The sequence below is a fragment of the Episyrphus balteatus genome, chromosome 4 (genome assembly GCF_945859705.1).
Source record: "Episyrphus balteatus chromosome 4, idEpiBalt1.1, whole genome shotgun sequence".
In the NCBI taxonomy this organism is placed as follows: domain Eukaryota; kingdom Metazoa; phylum Arthropoda; class Insecta; order Diptera; family Syrphidae; genus Episyrphus; species Episyrphus balteatus.
This window is the reverse complement of record NC_079137.1, coordinates 34337389-34356860: the sequence shown is the minus strand read 5'-3', so window position 1 is coordinate 34356860 and position 19472 is coordinate 34337389. Positions and strand designations below refer to the sequence as shown.

The window sequence follows — 19472 nt, the reverse complement described above, 5'->3', positions numbered from 1 at the left end:
AAGGGCCATTTGCTGAAACGAACCTTAAATAATTTATTTTGAACATAAATTTTTATGCTCTACTTTTTCTTCGACGGAAACTCTCACATAAGGATTTATGTTGTAATTAAATGCTTAAGTTTCGATTCAGCAAAAAACGGCGCAATTAGCATTTCATAATACATATTGCCAAACAAAAAATATATGTATTATAAAAAAAAAAACAATCTCTGTTGGGATACGAACTCAGAGAGCAAAAGTAAAGAGCAATCACCTTGTCACTTACGCTAACAGGATTATTGAAATAAGGGCAACTTTCATGCTCTATAAGCTATAACATGCCTAGGATATAAAACAATAATATTTAATTTTGTTCAAATTCTCGTCGTCAATAAAAAATTCTTGTTTTTAGTTTCGAGTTCGAGTTACTATGGATACATTTATAATGTCAACTAACTTTTCTATATATTTTTGTTTGATATTTGTGTAGTTTTGTATGTATGAGTAAAATTTCCTTATTTTCTTTTTTCATTTATAGGATTTCGATGTGTCGATACGATTTATTTTTGTTTGATATTTGTTTTATGTTTTATGTGTGAGTAAAATTTCCTTATTTTTTGTTTCTATTATAGAATGTCGACGTGTCGATACGTTTTATTTTTATTTGATATTTGTTTCCTTATGTGTGTATTAGTGAAATTTCCTTTTTTAAAACCAAATTTTTGGAAACATTATTTTCTAGGACAAGCTCCATTCTCTCTGGGGATTTTTTAGTACATTTGATTGCCGAAAAAAATAAAATTGTGTGGCGCTAGAAACTATCGGTGTCACTTCTATATATAATTATTCAATGCTTGCAATACTTTTTTTTTTCAATGCAAAATATTTTTAGTTGCCATAAAATTTTTATTTTTAATGCAATTGTTTTGTCATCTGTAATAAAGAGTTTTTTTAATCCAAAATATTTTGAGTTGAAATAAATATTTTTTGAATTGAAAACTTTTTTAGTATCGTAGTGATTTGAAACACGATAGATGAATGAAATTATATGTATATACATAGGTTATACAAAAAACTATAATTGTACAAAATTTCAATAAATTTGTTGTATTAACGGCCAATTTCTTCACATGAGTCCTAAGTCTGCCTAGTACCCGATCTAGCTAGACCAGGTCCTAGCACTAGTACTCGGTCCTAACGAAAAGTTAGTACCTGAGCATTTCTTCACATTTATAGGACCTGATCTAAGTTCACAACGCAGTCCTAAGAATTAATTCGTATAAAACTGGTCTAAATGTCATTTTGACAATATTTTGATGTTTTAAATAATTGTTTTGATAATTCAGCAAATTAAACAAAACAAAATAGACAAAAAGCGTTTAAATTTAGTGAAATCACCATTTAAAAAATAATTTAAAAACATTATAATGACGCTTAAGAAGAACTAACAAGAAAAATGAAAGTAACAAAAAATAAAATTCAAGTTCTATCAAGAAGTGTCACCATCAAAAATAAGATGTCATGATCTTAACTACGAGGGTCGCCTGCTGGAAGAAGAATCATATTAAGTTAGCAAATAAAAAAAGATAGTTTGCGTATTAGACGTTTGTACCTACATATATAATTTCAATAAAAATAACAGTTTTTAAAAGTGCAGTCTTTTTTTGTGTGATTATGTCTGATAGAAATAATCGGTGAGATTCGCGTTATTAACTATAACTTGAAGAAGTAAAAGACGCCGGCTTTTTATTAAAAACGTCTACCTACAACTGTTTTTAATTGCTGGACAGATGTCGTTTTCTAATTGTGCATCAAAAATTAAATCCATTTTCTTCAAACTCAAAAATAAAATGCCAAAATCAGAATAAAAATCAATAAAAGGAAAGATTATCTATATAAAAAGACATCAAATCTCCAAACAGCTAATTAAATTTTCGATGAATGCAAAAAATCCCACCAATTCAAGTTTTATCGTCGCTAGACTGCCGATTTTTAGGTTCTGACTTTTAGGACGTCCTAAGCAAAAATCGGTACCAATTTGACAGTTCTAGGGTTTAGAACTTGTGTGAAGAAATCACTTGGTACCGATTTGAGTACTAACGATTGGTATAATAACCAGGTACTAGCAGATTTTGAGGAGCTAGCTAGTACCGAGTCCTAACTAGTACTCGGTCCTAAATTGACAGTTCTAAGGCTTAGTACTTGAGTGAAGAAATGAGTTGATACCGATTTGAGTACTAACTTTAGGACTAGGACCGGTACTAGCGCTAGGACTCTGTGAAGAAATCGGCCGTAAGATGTTCTTTTTTTAAACACTTATAATTTTGGTCTAGAGCACATACAAATTTGATTTAACTTTAATACGCATACTGATAATTTTACCTTTCATTCGATATACCACACATAATGGTACATTAAATACAAGTTACACAATGTTGAATTAAAAAACTTCAGAAATACCTCAAAACACCTGTGGTTATCTGTTGCCCATGACTCAGCCACCAGTGCACTGGTGGCCCACACTGCAGTGAGGGAAGTACCGTATTCTTAGTTTGAAATTTTGACTTGGTTGGCTTTAAAAAATTCTTACTTTTTTTAAATAGTTTGTAACTTAAAAAAATGGTTTTAATGGTGTTAGAAAACAAAAAAGATTGAATTTTTTTGCTTTTTTTGATGAAAACTGATTGGGTTCAAAAAATTCTAGCTCTTTTTGTAGATGATGTATAGACATAGTCGATACAAATATTTTGAACTGAAACAATGAGCTTTCAGATGATATAAAATGTATTATAAGTTGTCATAACAAAAAAAATCATGTGTGTAATTCAAACGATTAAAAAATCGTTTTTCTTGAAAAAAAAAAATTAAAAAAATCTTTGATTTTTAAAGGTTTCACTTCTACTACGTGTCAAAAGATTAAATGTTATTCCTACTGCAATCTTAAAAGTAAGATCCAGTGCATTTTCTTTCAATTTTTAAATTTTGTTTAAATTTCAAAAATAAATGATTTTAAATGAATGCATATGTTATTTATAAAAAATAATCTAATCTAATCTTTTAATCTGTTGGAGCAATTTCCTCACAAATTGACTTATAAAAACAATATTTGAACTGAACGGCAACACTTACAATAGATTAGGGTAGCTCGATTTTATTTTTGTTTTTTATTTTTGAATTCGGGCATTGACAGAAAGTTATCTCCATCCAAATGGTGGAAAAAAAATTCTTTGAAATTCACGATTAAATAAGTGTGAAAAATTAAAAAAAAAAAATAAGTCTTAAGAAAAGTATGGACATCGAAAATTTAACAATTCTTAATTAACTGACCAAATTCAGAACAATATAAAAATATGTATATTTTTAACAATTATTTAATCAATTAGGTAATTTGAAAATATATTCTTACTTTTAAAATTGTTAGAAAAGGGTTGGTCCACTTGATTACAAAACACTCAATTAAAATTGATATTGCATTATTTGTAAACTAAGTAAAATACCTAAGCCTTATGAAAATCCTTCATCAATAAACCAACATAACCTCGTATATAAAAATAAAATTATAAATAGCATTGGAAACAGTGTGATTTGTTGGCAAAACCTTTTATATAAAAATTGTTTAAATAAATCAATAATAAATTCAAGTGTCTTTGTCCATTTTCGTCGAGAAGAATTTCCACCACTTTGCTGCTTCCATCTCTCTGTATACAGATAGCTCCTGTTGCTGCTGCTATTGCTACTGCGTTTAAAACGCACAACAACAACAACAATGTCGGCCGGTCAGAAACGAAGAGGACAACGTCGACAGCCCCGACAAGCGCAGATATACTCCAATGCCAATATACCAAGTAGCGCAATATAACAAACATACGTCGGAATCAGTGGCGGCAGGCGGTAAGCCAACCAGCCAGCTAACCAGCCATCGAGTCGACCTGTCGTGCGTACGCGTTCCTATACGCGCAGATCAGAGCTATACTACCTCGGTGGTAAGGTATACCTGGGCCGAGTATATCACATTCCAAGTTATTTATAACCACTTATTGCTTCTTTGGCAACTTAAACAACGAAAAATAAAATAAAAAAAAATGAAAAATTACACAAAATGGCAGCCAAAGGCGGTGGTGTGGTGGTGGTGGAGATTGCGGCGGAAAGCCCGAATCCGAATCCCAATTCGAGAATATACACAAACCGAAAAGGACAAACTGGCTATGAAGCTTCAATTTTCACTCTTGTAACAGTTTGAGTGATTTATCATGCGCCGCTAGTCTGACAGCGCAAGTTCAGTTTAAAAATCTGTAAAAAAAAAACAAAAATAAACGAAATAAAAAAAAATGTCAACTCTGGCAGTTGGAATTTTTTCCATCCACTAATGAGAGAAGCTAATTTGATTTCATTGGTCGGCTGTCCCACTGTGTGACAATCCCAGGGGAGGTTGCCGAGGTTCATTTGACTTAAAAATTGAACCTATGTTCAAGTATTGTAGAAATACGTTCTAAAAGCTATACATTGGCTATAGCAGCTATTGGCGGCGCGGTGGCGGCAGTGAGCGTTGAACGGACAGAAAATAATTAAAACCCGTAGTGTATTTCTAATGAGCTTTTGTGGTTGAGCGCTGTGTGCACTTTGGTTTGGCGATCATGTCACCGAATCGACTCGTCGAACACATCCATCCAATTCGGATCTGTGGCGAGCTGTATTACACTCAGAAAAAATGTTTCTTATTCAAATAAGTCCATTTTTTAAGTACCTAAACAAAAATGTTGGCCATGAACAAAAATCGCTAATGATCAAAATAAAGCATGGACTTGAATATGCTTACAGGAGCGAAACTTTGATTCTTACAGAGCAATCTGTGATATTGACCAAGGTAATCCGTGATCTTCACCAGGGCTTCCTTTAATCTGTGATACTTACCAAGGTGATCCGTAATACTTACCAGGGCTTACTAGGCAATTCGTGATACTAATTATAGGATTTCCTCGATATATCCCTGGGAAATCCGTGATACCAACTTAGATGATCCTTTATTCTTAGCGAGGCTTCCTGTGATACTAACCGAAACAATCCGTGATACTTCCATAGGTGATCCGTAATACTTACCTTACCTGTGATACTTATCTAGGCGATCTGTGATACTTACCAAGGAGATCCGTGATACTTACCATGACTTCCTATGATACTTACTAATACCAAGCAATTCGTGATACTTGCTGAGGTGATCTTTGATACTTAACCGGGCATCCTGTGATACTTATTCAGAAAATTCGTGATAACTTACCGAGGCGATCCGAGATCCCTGTGATACTTCCCTAGTTGAGCCGTGATACTTACCTGATCTTCATGTGATACTTATCTAGGCATTCCGTGATACTTATCAGACCTTCCTGTCATACTTAATGGGGCAAACTTACCTAGCCGATCTGTGATATTTACTGGGGCAATTTGTGATACATACCAAGGCAATCCGTGATACTCTTAAGGGCTTCTTGTGAAATAACGAAACAATCCATGATATTTGTCCAGGCTTCCTGTGATACAGGAATTATTATGACCAATGGCGGATTCCTCAGGTAAATAAAAGGAATCTCGGCTTTCAGCTCTTCATTTTGAAAAATCACGAACAACTCCCGCAAGCTACATATATCTCATTTTGACAAATCACATATAACTTAATGATATTTCTCTAGGTGTACACGAACATTCTACATCCAGCCACACAGTAGCAACAGCAAGCGCCTTGATTGATGGCGCGTTTGATTGACTGATTTGATATTAACAAGCCGACGGCATATGTCGGGTTACTTTGGCCACCTGCGCCGCCACTTCCATCTGCATATGACACTGATTACCCATAAGACTTTTTTTCCATCACAGAGATGCTGCTGATGCTGCTGCACCTTGACATCTAGTCCCCGATTGTGTCGACTCAAAGCGAATTGCGGCCGATCGGATCTTTCGCATCACACAAAAGCGCAAAGACATTTTCTTTTTCATCATCATCGCATACAATTGTAATATTATGTGGGACCAGTGGGAGCTGTGTTTGTTTTGCTGTTTTTGGTTAGAATCGATTTGGCCAGCTTCTGTGCATCTGCCGCCATTGATTACTGTATGAATGTACCTACATCACAGCAAATGTGTGCGCGCGCATTTATTCGATGAAAACATAAAAATAAAAATGCAAATTAAGTGTGCCCATTGCGTTTTTGTTTTGGGCTGTTTGGTATAGGTGCTTCTGTCCGCAAAGCAAGCAATGAACGCAGTTTCCAAAGCTTGCTTGCTGGTTGGTGCTACTGGCGATCGATGGCGGTAGCCGAGCGACACACAAAAGAAAATCGAAATTCAATTGATCGTAGATCTGCATGTGTGGAACCTAAATCCAAAGTCTTGAACTATGCAACATGCCGCCGCCGCCCGGGTCCGCTGCGGCGATGAGTCAACATCGGCGGATGCTTCCTGAAAGCTAGACCGACACTTGCACAACAAAACTGATTACCCACCATGGCTCCCGCACTGCACTCAAGAATGGACATGGTGGACATTGGACAATTGCGAACGCGACTGTAACTATTACGCTTGTGTGGTTCATGAAGTTTTCAAAGATAGAATTTACACGACATTCGAAACGTAATGTCCTATTCACCTCATAAATTTAGCTGCTAGAGGCTTGGTGGCGATGGCGGCCGGCGGCATGCAATGGTGGCGGCCGGCGTCGGCGGTGCCACCAAAAAGAGTGTCAATCGAATCGAGCTTCGTGCATCGCTGTGGTTAAGTGAGAGCTGGAGATGGCAGGGTGGTTAAGTACGCAATTTGCACACAAAATCGAACGTGGTGGCGGCGGTAAGATTTGCCACTTGAATAGTTTCCTACTGGACAGACATATCGGACACAACAGTTTACGAGTGTCGCGTCGTCGATCTTTTTTTCTGTTTTTATTTTGCGTCGTCCATCGCTCGGGGTGCGCAAGGATTAGCATTCAGATGGCCGCCTGATATGTCCAAGTCAAACTACACTCTGTTGTAGTTGTGTGTACATTTTGTTGTTCAATTGTTCTGCCATGCAATTAGGTGACTTCGATTTGTTGCTAGTGTTCTGTCCTGCTATATGTTGTGGTGAGCTGCGTTGCGACTCTGATATATTTCTACTGCAACAACTGTCAGTTGTTTGGTCAAGGTGTGGAGTAGGTATACCGACTCATCATCGAGGTGTGGGGTCAGCAGTTTAAAAGCTTCATTGTGAAGGTATAGAAATGGAAGGATTTAATGACTGAATCTTTTGGGTTGACATCAGTGAGTTTTGTCGGAAGGATATTCACAGCATTAGTTTCAAAGCCAATTAAATGGTTTAAGAAAAGTAATCTGCTTTAAGAATTATATTTCTGAGCTTTGAAAATTCATAATTATTTACAACAATATGCATAATTCATAGAGTAGTAAGTCTAAAACTCCTCGAAAGTACATTCTCAGAAATATTCGCATTTAAAATTATGGCCCATTTAAAAAACAAAAATTAAATTAAATCGATCCATCCTTCAACGAAATATTAGTAAATAAACAAATTGTCGGAAAAAATGGCAACGCCATATTTCCACTTTTCGAATTTTTTTGAGAAAAACTAAAAATGCAGTTTTTTTGGAATAGCTTAGACCATTATCCACATTATCCACAATTTAATCAAAGGTACAAGTTTTATGTGAGATTAAAAAAAAACACCTTGCAAATTACAAAATAATCATCTGTATCAAATTTCAAAAAAATCCGTCCACCCGTTTAGGCTGCAGCTTCATGTTGTGCAGACAGACGCACCGAAGACGCACGTCATGACGAAACACACTTTTTTGAACTCTAACATCGTACTGTTTTTTTGATTAACCTCGAAATTTGTTTGACACAAAACCAAGAGATATGAATATTTGCCCTATAGAGCAAGTAAAAAATTTCAAATGCAAATAACTCAGCAACCAGAACTTCAAGAAACTTGTAAGTTTTCTGTTATGAATAGAACTTAAAGAGACCTTTCTTTTGGTGTCTCATCTGATAACATGGGAAGAATTTTACCTGGGTACCCCTTAGAATTTTTTCGAAATTCAAAAAAAAAAAAAAATATATTTGCAATTTTTTTACTGTATGCACAGTAAATTCATTACAATGTTGATTATGAAATCATATCTTTAATTGAAAACCAATTTCGAGACTTTGGTCAAAAGACATCGGCTTCAGAACACAAGGAAAAGAAACAAAAAAGAATGTTTGGTTGGAAATATCTCTGGAAACAAACCTCTAAGAAACTTTTAAAACCTTTCTTCTGAATTTGAGGTTCCGGCCAGAAGCTCAACGTACTGATTAACGGTGCCTCCAACAGAACGGTTTTTAAAATTTCTGACTGTTTCAATCAAAATAATTTACATATGTATGTATATTGTATATTAGGGTGGGTCAAAAAAATCGAAATTCTTTTTTTTAATTTGGTACTCCGAAAAATCGATTGCTAGACACCTCTATAATATACACACCAAATATGAGCTCTTAATATTAATGGGAAGGTCCTCCGCTTCGCAATTTTCCATATTTACATCAAGCTTCTACTAAAAAAAAAATCATTTTTTTTTAAATCGATTTTTTAGCAAATTTCTTTAAATATTCTTGTAGTAAATTGAACGCTCTACAAAAAAGGCCTTGCACACTTTTTTTGTTAATCTAACCGTTTAATAGATATTTGAGGTCCAAAAATCGAGAAAATCTTTAAAAATTCGTTTTTTGTTCTTAATTTTGTAACAAATTGAAAAATTATAATAATCAAACTCGCAAGACATATTCTTGTAGGAAATAGATTGTTCCACAAAAAAGGTCTCAATAACTTTTTTCATTAATCTAACCATTCTAAAGATATTCGAGGTCAAAGTTAAAAAAAATTATAAAAACATTTTTTACTTTTCAAAATTTTCTAATTCACTGGAAATTCATTATTTTCAAAAAAGCAAGATATATTCTTGTAGAGGCTTAAGCGTTCTATAAAAAATTCCTTCCGATCAAATTGATTGCTTTAACCGTTTAGAAGATATTCGTAAGATATTCCAACGTTCAAGCGATAGATGCAATTTTCTTATTAATTGACTTCAAACACAAAAAAAAATATTTGAACACAACGGACACACCTACAACATTTAAATATACATTTTTAAAAAGCTAGAAGCTTAGTCACATTTGTAAAATTAAAATTACGTTAATTGAATGAAGGGATTTTGAAAGAATGGTAATTGAATTATGGACAAAATATTAACATGTCGTTTTTAAAACTTTTTCGTAATATAAAATGCATATAAATGCATTCAATTTTTTTTTGGCCACATTTATTATGATTTGAAATTATAAAAGAAAATGTCAATATGTATTACGGTTTATGAAAAAAATTTAAAAAGTATTTCATTTTCGAAGAAATTTTTTGAAAAAAATTAAATTTTTTTTTTTTAAAGTTCAACATTTAAATATAAAGTTGTTTTTTATTCATTCAATAGCCCTTATTGTTGAAAGTAAATGGCTTCTGCTTCGGAATTCAATTGATAATATTTATGGCCAAAATTTTAAATAATATTTTATTAGAAAAAGTTTGGAAAAAAGTAATTTAAAATTTTTTTAATTAAATTTTTTTTAATTCTGAGTTTAAGGACAATTTTTTCAAAAATTCTTAATCAAATTCAGTGGATTTAAATTTAAGTGACAAGTATGAGCTTCTGGCTTTTTAAAAATGTATTTTAAAATATTGTAGGTGTTGCCGTTGTTTTCAAAATATTTTTTTTTTGTTTGAAGTCAGATTGTGAGAAAATTGCATTTATCGCTTAAACGAAGGAAGATTGTCTTTTACTCCTTTATATTTTTTTTCCTTAAATTCATTTGTTTTATGAAATTTAACCAAAATAAAAATGGTTTTGTTCAAAAAAAATTTAATTTTAATTGTAAAAAACAATACTGCAACATCGGCAATTTTACTTTATAGACTTTAAAGTATTTTTAATTACCTACGTTTGAAAAAAAAAAAAAATCGTCAAAATCAGAGCTGTTCGACCGGGTTCCCTAATAAAATCATTAAAATTTCTATTCAAACCATTAAATCGCTCTAATTATCCTCAAAAATAATTTGGTTATTCCATTCATTGAAAGCCTATTTTTGCTGCTTTTTTGAAAATTATACCCAAAAAATAAGTAGGTACGCAATTAAGTATATAAAAAAATTCTTGTTTGTAAAATCTCGATTTTAAAACCTGGATCTGTTCAAATATCAATCTTTTGGTCACTGAAACTCTGAGCTGAGAAGTTGACATTTGTACAGCTACTTAAAAGGTTAATTAAAGTTTATAAAAATACCCTCAATCAATCTTTTGTACTGAAGTAATAAAAAAGTGTGACGATAAATCCAAAACAGGAAACATTCTACTATTCTCATTTTTTTTTTTGTTGTTTCTCTTTTAAAAACACAAAAACCTCATAACGATCTGTCAAATAGTAACAAGTCTTCTATCAGGAAGTTCAAATAAAGAAGCTTCAAATAGAAAAAAAACACCAACCTTCCCACCACACTAATCCAAATCAAGCAACGTCACGTCTTTCAAAGTCAAACCATCATCATAGAAAGAAAGAAAGATTCTCTCCATTTGAACAAAAAAAAAACTCATCATCTATCGCCATAATGTCTGCGCCTGATCATTGACCCTATTCCAAAGATGTCACTCATTTGCGCTAGCTGGCTGTGGGCCCCAATAGCAATGGCAATGGCAATTGGCAAGGAGAAATAGCTCAACCGGCGGGTGATGCCATCGATGGCAGGCACAGCTCCGGTTACAAATCTGTCCTTTTTTGTATTTTAAACATATTACAACTTTGGCATACGACTGACGCGTTGATCTGTTCGTTGCTGCTGAATCCTCCTTCTTGTTAAAAACTTAGCAATCTTATACAGCAGAAGAAAAAAAAATTAAGGCAAAAAAAATAAAATGGAAGGAATCTCCGCAAATTGCCATTTTTACTTTGCACTCGAAATGGTTTGATAAAAATTCTCAACTGCAAGTTGTGACAAAGCGTAAAAACGCGTGTGTTACATAAACTGAATACTGAACAGAATTCAACCAAAGCCTTTAAGAATATTGTAGTTTTGTTGTATTGATCGCATTCGACCAACAGTGGTGCTGCCCGAGTAAAAATAGAAATTAAATTTTTAAAGAAAAAAATAAAAAAAACTTGATCGCCGCACCACCGCCGTTTGGCGGGAAATTTCGGCGCACCATCAAGGTACCACGACTGCACCACCTCCGCACCATTTTATTTTGAAAGAAAAATTCGTTCACCACCGCCGCACCACGACTGCACCATATCCGCACCATTTCATTTTGTATGAAAAATTCGCCGCACCATGATACATAATTTTGAATTATTGAAAAATTAAAAAAAAAAAACTACCCACACTTTTAATTAGAAGTCCAACGCTTTAGCCACTCTAGCACCAAGTCATGTTTGTACGAACTGACAGTTTGTTACATAAGTCAAAATAACTTTGAAGACGACTTAAACATTTGTATAAGTATGAGAATAGAATTTTTTTCATTTAAATGAAATGGTGCGGAAGTGGTGCAGTCGTGGTGCGAAGGTGGAACAGCGAATTTTTTTCAAAATGAAACGGCGCGGACGTGGTGCAGCGGTGGTGCGGCGGTTTAGAAATTTTTAAAATGGTGCGGACGTAGTGCAGCGGTGGTGCTGTGGTTTAAAAATGTTTGATCATGGTGCAGACGTGATTCAGCATTGGTGCGGCGCAATAGAAATTTCTGATAATAGTGCGGACGTGATGCAGCGTAGGTGTGGCGGAATTCCATTTTTACTCGGGAAAATAACAACAAATTCTTTGAAAAATTTTAAAAGTTTGTGAATTCCCTTGTTATTTAACACAAGATATTCAGCATCAAACTGAATTTGATCAATATTTGACATATTTTGTCTTCCTCAATTTTTAACGAATTTTTAATGAATCGAGACTTCTAAAAGGTGTTTCTTTGCATTCCTCCTTTAAAATCGTACCACTGTACGTCCGGCTACTGTGATCACCATGAATTCAAGAACACTACGCGCTGATGAAAGCCTCCAAAAAAACAATCAACATGATACGTTGTTGGCTGTTGTTGGTTGCTTTGAATTGGTAAATCTATTAACTGGTATAGATCCGTCGGATGTCTATTTAGGTGATCCACCTTGAAGAAGCCTTTTTCGGATAACGTCCATTACCATCCCCACTCAGACTTGTGATACACTATACACGACGAACGCATCATTCGAAACATGTGATGCACCTTCAACCACATCCCATATAGTTCCGAAAGAATGCCGCTGCAACATACGCGCGCGTTTTGCACTGGCGTACCTTATACTATACACTATTTGGAGTGGCAAGTATTACTGCTGGATGTGGATGGAATCTTGGGCGAGGAGTGTTCCTGCGGTGCGATGTGATTGTTATATTAATTTTATATTAAGTTGGAAAAAAAAAATCTCAAGAGAAAATGTTAGTCCAACATCAGCATCAGCAGCAGCACCCCCTCCTTGCTTGGATGATGGATAGGATACTTCTCTACCTGATACTAAGAGATAGGTACTAACTATATGGATATAATGCGGCTTCTGTTGGAGAAGCGGTGCGAACTTGTTCCCAGCGTATATGGCGTTCGTCGTCGATCATGCCAACGCGCCTCACAAAAAGTGAGTTGTTTCCTGATCTGCGATTTTCCTAGAATCTTTCTCTCTGATGTTGCTGGATGCTGATGCACAGCTCCTGCTGTGTGTGACAGTGGCAAAAAGATAGTTACAATAGCACACACAATCGCGAAGCAGTGAAACAGCAAAAACAACTCAAGACAGCAGCAGCGTATAGAAATAGCTCGAATTCCCTGAAGATGCGCAGTTAGAGAGAGGAACGATCGAAACAAACAAACGAAAGAACCAAAAACCAAACCGCTGCCGCCGAAGACATGAAGTCTGCCATCGCGGATGCCCGCGTAAATTACATTTATGGCATTGTGCCGGGAGGAACTCGCAAACTGTGTGATGTAGTGTGGCCGCACCAGGAATGTTTCTATAACCATCCAGGCAGAGACATGCAGTCTCTAGTTGGTAAAGTTTTACTTCTTAAATTTGCTGCCGAAGAACAAAGTAATAGAATTGATGGAGTTTTTATATATTCTTTAACCAATTCGTCCTTGTGTCAAATTCAAACGAAAAACACTCCCACTTTCATCAGACACATTGATTGGCAGCTATGATGAAAACCTTGAAAGTCGCAAACAAAAGCTCGTTAAAATGCGTTTTATGTTCACATTTCACGAAAGGTGAACCCTACATTGTGGTGGAGGTCATTCTATTCTATGAAGAACGTAGATTTTATATTGACCATTCACATGAAATGGTATCTAATTTTTTGTGGGCTCGTTTTTGCGACTTGAATCTATTGAAATTCATATAAATATTATAACCTTGTTTATTAGTTATCACTAAAAATGGTTTTGTGTCTTTTTTAATAATAAAAGTAGACATAAATGTTATTAATAAGTCTGAAAACAAAATAAAACAAGAAAGAGTGAGCAAACAAATAAATTTTAACCTACAAATTAACCTAGATATCTTTTGATAGTAAAATATTTAATAGATTTATCTACTGAATTTTAGAAATTTGTTTTTTTTCCACTTTATGAATAAACAAATTTCTCTCTTCTTTTTGTATTTGTGATTTCATAACTATTTGATATAAATAAGTCTTCTGTAGTAATTTATTTATTGAACCTTCTTTAGCTTTGAATTGGTTATTTTGTAAACGTTATTAGTCGACTTTTTGGTGAAATTGAGTTATCAATGGTTTTATCTTTGTCTATTAACTGTGACACAGTATGTTGGTGTCGTTACCATGGTATGCGATTTTATCAAAAGCCCTAGTAGAGAATATGACAACTTGCTACCTATATGGTATCAGCATAAAGTTTTTACCGTGTTATTCCCCGAAACATGGAAGATAAAATCGAGTACATCATATGGTATCAATACTAGCAGTATGTAAGTGGTCACAGTTATAAGGGCTTGTGTCATAGTATCTGATTTTTTTTTTTTTTTTTTTTTTTACCTGAGGTACTTTGAACATGTTTTAGCTTTGCACTGAAAAGCAATTCAGATATTTTGATTTATCTCTTATAAACTTTGTTGGTCTAAAAATACTGCGTTTAAATTAAAAATATTAAAAAAGTAATAAGTAAACAGGTTTTTCAATAAAAAAAAAAACAACCATTTTTGAAAAGTCTTTCGGGAGTCAACTACTTCAGATTTAGGAAAGCTTTAAAAACGGTGCTTTCCAGATCACTTTATCACAATCTCATGTTTGTTCTAAGCCAGATTCAATAAAAAATGGATTCGAACGCATTCATCCCCTATAATTATTATTAACTGTTTGAGTTTTTCTATCAAAAAAATGTTACGTATACGCCATAGTGACAAACGAATATTTTATGTATCGCCCATTCCAAAGTAACCGCAAGGACATAATTGAGGCTTGTTTCCAGTTGACGGAACAATCTTCATTCTTGAAACATGAATAATTTAGCTCCTTTTAGTGTTTTAGTTTTTCCTGTAACTTCTAGAACATCAACTTTATCATGAGCCCTTAAGACCCACTAATTTTCAAGGAAGATTGCTTCTTCAACGAGATAAACTGGATAACAAGCGTCGAAATGTCTTCAAAGTTAAAATGGAATGGCCAATTTATATAAGAAGATAAAAACGTTCTTTTTCTTGGCTTTTTAAAATCACCGAAACACACTGAATCGATTTTCTAACGTACCATTCGATAAACCTTAAGAGATTGTGACTTTACAAGATATGTTAAAAAATGCAATTTTAAAAATTTATTAACAATTTAGGAGTCAAGTCCAATTGAAATTTGTGCATTATTTTGAACTTTGAGAAGCTTTTTCTCAGGAACTGTTTCACCGATCAATATCTCCAGAATTTATTTATTTCATACTATTTGATATAAAGACCTTAAAACATCCAATCTAAAGATGAAGTGGGCTTGACCCATTATTATTATTCTGAAGCCCTTAATTATATATTGGCATTCCTACTCAGCTATCGCTACGTCCTTTATAGGGGCAAAATTCAAAAAATCTTTTTTCTAAAAATAGTAGGATTTAGACAACAATATAAATTGTTCTACTGTTTTTATAGTAGGTACCTACAGAAAGCAGAGAGTTGAAAATGGGTTGTCTGGGAGTTTTTGGAAAGGATTTGAATTTGATATTTCATATGATAAGGAAATTGCACAAACATAAAAAAATATTTTTGCCCCCAAAAATGTTTGGTTTTTGCCGCTATTTTGAAAAATGCGTTTTTATGGTATAATTTAACATATGTAAGTTTGGTTGTAAAGTGTATTAAATTTCTATCCAATTGTTCATTGGTATCTGTCAGGTGTACAACTTATAGAATAAACTACTTGCAATGATCATGATGTTGTTGCGATGATGATCGAAGAATATAATAAAAGAGGACACAAGTCCTGATGCGTGTTGTCGTCTCGCGTATTTCCCATACAAGACAAAAGCGACAATGCTAGATAGAAAAATAAAAAAAAACAAATAGAAATAAAAACATAAAAAAAAGAAGAACCTCCTGCAATATAAGGGCATCTTTAAACGGAACAAATATCTATTTATCTCTCTGGTCACAAAACAAGATTCTCGTTGGCAATCCTCAAGATAAATAAATTATTGATTATTTTTTTTTCTTCTAAAGAGGTCTCGAGAATAGATCAAGCTGCGCAAAACAAACAATAATTAGAAGAAGAAGTCTCTTTCGTATAAATGCCTGACTGAGATGGTACACTTGGAGAAAAGTTGAAAAAAAATATTTTTGCTTTAAGTTAAAGATTGTAACTCGTGGACACTTTTAAAAATCGAAACCAAAGAAACTAAAACATTGCCTAGCTCCAGAAGACTGTTTAAACCTTAAAATTATAAATTAGTGCCCCGAGAGGAAAACTTGTGAATTAGTTTTCGAATCTGAGGCTAACAAAACACCGGAAGATTGATTGTATAGGGCTATTCCCCGTCTTTTATAAAATTTTAGTCAAAATCATAAGAAACTGTGAATTATAAACCAAAAAAAAAAAAAAAACATTTAAAAAAAAAACAAATCTTGTTGCCATTCGACTAGTGCTGTCTTAAAATTTATTAAATTAAAGCCAAAATAAAAATCATCCCATAACTTCTTTAAATTTTTTTGAGTGTAGGGAGTAGGTAACTGGCTCTGGGCAATACTCTGTAAGAATAGGAATCTATGAGGCGCATTGCGTGGAATTTGATATCTAATTAGGATTCCAAACATCACTTTAAGCACGATGATTGCCGTTTCGCCCCGAATGGCTATTTGCTCCGTTGCGTGCGTGTAACCAGACTTTCCGACTACACGATGCATTTTTTTGTTCTATTCTTCTTTTTGTTCGTCTTATTATTTTTCATTCCTCTGTTGCAAACATTAAGAATTTATTAGAAATCTTTTTTTTTAATTTTTTTCATTTTTTTTCAGGACGACCGATCACCAATGTCGTCGGGTAATGAATCTGATGAATCTTCAGATGTTGACTCCCCAGGACCTCCAAGCTTGAAGGCCACCCAGATCCTCCTGACTGAATCTCCGCCTGCTGTTAATTCTGATGCACCATCAAGCTCTCAAAATCAAACAAAACAACAACAAAACCAAGTTCAGCAACAACAACAACAACAACAACAACAAGCTGCTAATTCTTCATCAACTACAACATCGACATCAACAGCAAACAATGAACCCATCTATTATGACGTATTTAAACCAGCAACGTCATCTACGTCGACTTCTACATCGGCTAACCAAAACCAAAATCAAGCGAGTAACATTGTTTATCCGGCATCAGCATTAGCTAACATACCCCAGGAGGTGCTCCTAGGTCTAATTCAGTCTGGCCACCTGCAACTGCACACCGAAGAAGGTAAGGAACAAATAATGATGCCTCGCCACCAAAACCAAAAACTTTTAGCCGTGCGAAGTTCATTGAAACCGAAAGTACCATTGTTGGCGTCGTCGTCGGTCGTCGTCGTGAGTTTCCAATCCCAACAACACACAACCCCATTGGCAGCGCAACGTACGCCGACGCCAAATTCGTTTAATAACTTAATCCATCTTCCAAATCGGGATGAGGTTCACACATCTTGAACTTCCATTTCAATCAAATTCATTCACCGCACCGTTTCCTTAAACATCTGCATATAAAAAAAAAGGTGCGCGCGCGCGCGCGCTCTGTGTCAGCCGCCGCACCTCCATATGTTCGGCCGTTCGACGGCCCCAGTTGCGTAATAATAGCAACGACCGGGGGCCGCTTATAAGGAGCTCCCATTGATCGATGCTCCTCCCGAAAGGCAAATAAGCGGACGAACTGTTCTAAAATAGCGCCCCAAAAAGGAACTCACACTGCGTCCGTCGTCGTTCATCACAGTGCAGCCATAAAGTTCTACGCAGCTGCTGTAGCAATAGCAACTACAGTAGCTGAAGCATTGAAATGAAAGCGCGCGCGAACGATGCCAAACGGTCCGTCCGTTCGTCAGTCCGTCTGTCGTCAAACTCAAATAATTGCATGCCATGCTCTGCTCTGCTGCTGCCGTGTTGTCCAGTTGTCCATTTGTCCGGCCGCGCATATATAGTTCGTGGTCCGAGCATGGTCAGTGGCGTAGACGATCGGATCGGTGCTCCTTTTTGGTGAATTACACATGTCGGCGTGAGGCATTTAGTTTACTCCACCGACCAATAGTTTGTGTATTTAATCCGCGAATATGTCGAAGATGTCCATAACTTTTGTGCGCACTGTCGCCACCATAACTTGCATATGGGTTGCTTCGTCGTCGCAGTCGTCGGATAGTACGGTGCGGTGCAGCGCGGAGAGGGTTGAGACATAGGGGGCGGTTTGGTACTTAAATCGGTTCGATGATTGGTCGTACGGTTGACATCTGGTTGGCCACCATTTTTGGGGCCAAATGTGATTGACTTTTATTAAGTTTTTCTTTGATTTGGCTTTCGGTTTTCCCTCAGCTTTTTGATGTTTTTATTTCTTTCTTTCTCTTTCTCTTTCTCTTTCTCATTTTTTTCTTTTTTGGAATTATAAAGATGGAAGTGGACATCAATATATTACCATACCGCTTTCTATGGCTGCAGCTGCAGCAACTAATAATGTTGGGGGTGGATCAACTCAGGTTACAGACCTTTCATCTAGAGCAAGTGCTTCCAGAGGAGAAAATGCTACATCGTCATCAGCTGCAGCAGCAGCAGCAACATCATCATCGTCATCATTAGGTGCTTCATCAAGCAGAGATTCAATTCGAGTTAAGAAAGAATTTAATGATTAAAATCAGTTTTCTTCAAGTTTCTTTTAACTATACCTAAATTTATTTTTTTTTTTTTTTGATGATTTATAAAAAGTTTTCTCTTAAAGAGCCAAACTTAGCCAAAAGAAAAAAAAATACTACATACAAAAATATATTTAATATAAATGCAGTTAATTATCATGTGCATTTTCCTTGAAATGTGCGTTTTTTTTTATTTTTGTGGAACATAATATTGCATACGTAAGTAAAGGCATAGTTAAAATGAGTAGAATTACACCCAAAGAGAAATTCATCAAGAGCGCTGAAAGCCCGTTCAGCCACTTTTTGGTATAGGAAGATTTAAATGCAACTAACTAACTTGGCGTTGGAGAGCGTTAATAAATGACTATTAGAATCCCTCGCGTGAAAACACATTTATGTGCATATCACAAACTACAAAGCATTTGCGTTTTGAGAACTTTGATTTAGTACCTACAGGTAAAATAGGCATTTAAAAAAAAATTGTTACACTCATGAAACTTGGCAAAAAGTTTGCTTTTGGGATAAGAACCAAGGATAAAAAAAGGTCTATAAAAAAAAGTTGGGCGGAAGGGTGTTTTTTTGTGGACAAGAGGGAGGGGGTGAAGATCAACGTTGGACAAACGCAAAGAAGCATTGCCTGCCGCTTAAAAAAGCACATAAGTGCGGTTAGCAAAAGCCAACGGGAAAAATCGGCAATTTGCGAGCACTTATTGGACAATCCAGACGAACACCACTGGATACACTTCGACCAAGCTAAGGTGTTAGCTAAAGGGACGCACTACATTCTACATCCCACGGCTGGTACGCGAGGCGATTGAGATAAAACGCTACAAAAACTTCAATCGTGACGATAGTTTTAAGCTTTCGCGGTCATGGGATACCGTCATAAACACCTCACGGTCATCCCAATTTGAAGTGAACACACCCTGTGATGTAGTGAGCATTGTTTGCTCCCAACAATCTTCACCTCAAGAAGAACCCCAACAACAACAACAACAACCAGAGTTAGAACAGCCTACGCACAAATACAACTTGCGGAGCCGAT

General features: G+C 35.2%; 1 protein-coding gene across 1 annotated transcript in view; it reads left to right on the top strand.

Annotated features, from left to right (window-relative positions):
• LOC129918901 (serine/threonine-protein kinase 10) overlaps window positions 1-18593 on the top strand; it is a 247701-nt gene extending 229108 nt beyond the window's left edge. Inside the window, exons 12-13 of the mRNA XM_055999657.1 lie at window positions 16581-17019; window positions 18189-18593. Of these exons, the coding sequence (XP_055855632.1) occupies window positions 16581-17019; window positions 18189-18427 (678 nt within the window). The 3' untranslated portion in view covers window positions 18428-18593. The remainder of the gene's footprint in view (window positions 1-16580; window positions 17020-18188) is intronic.
• Window positions 18594-19472: the final 879 nt, after the last annotated feature.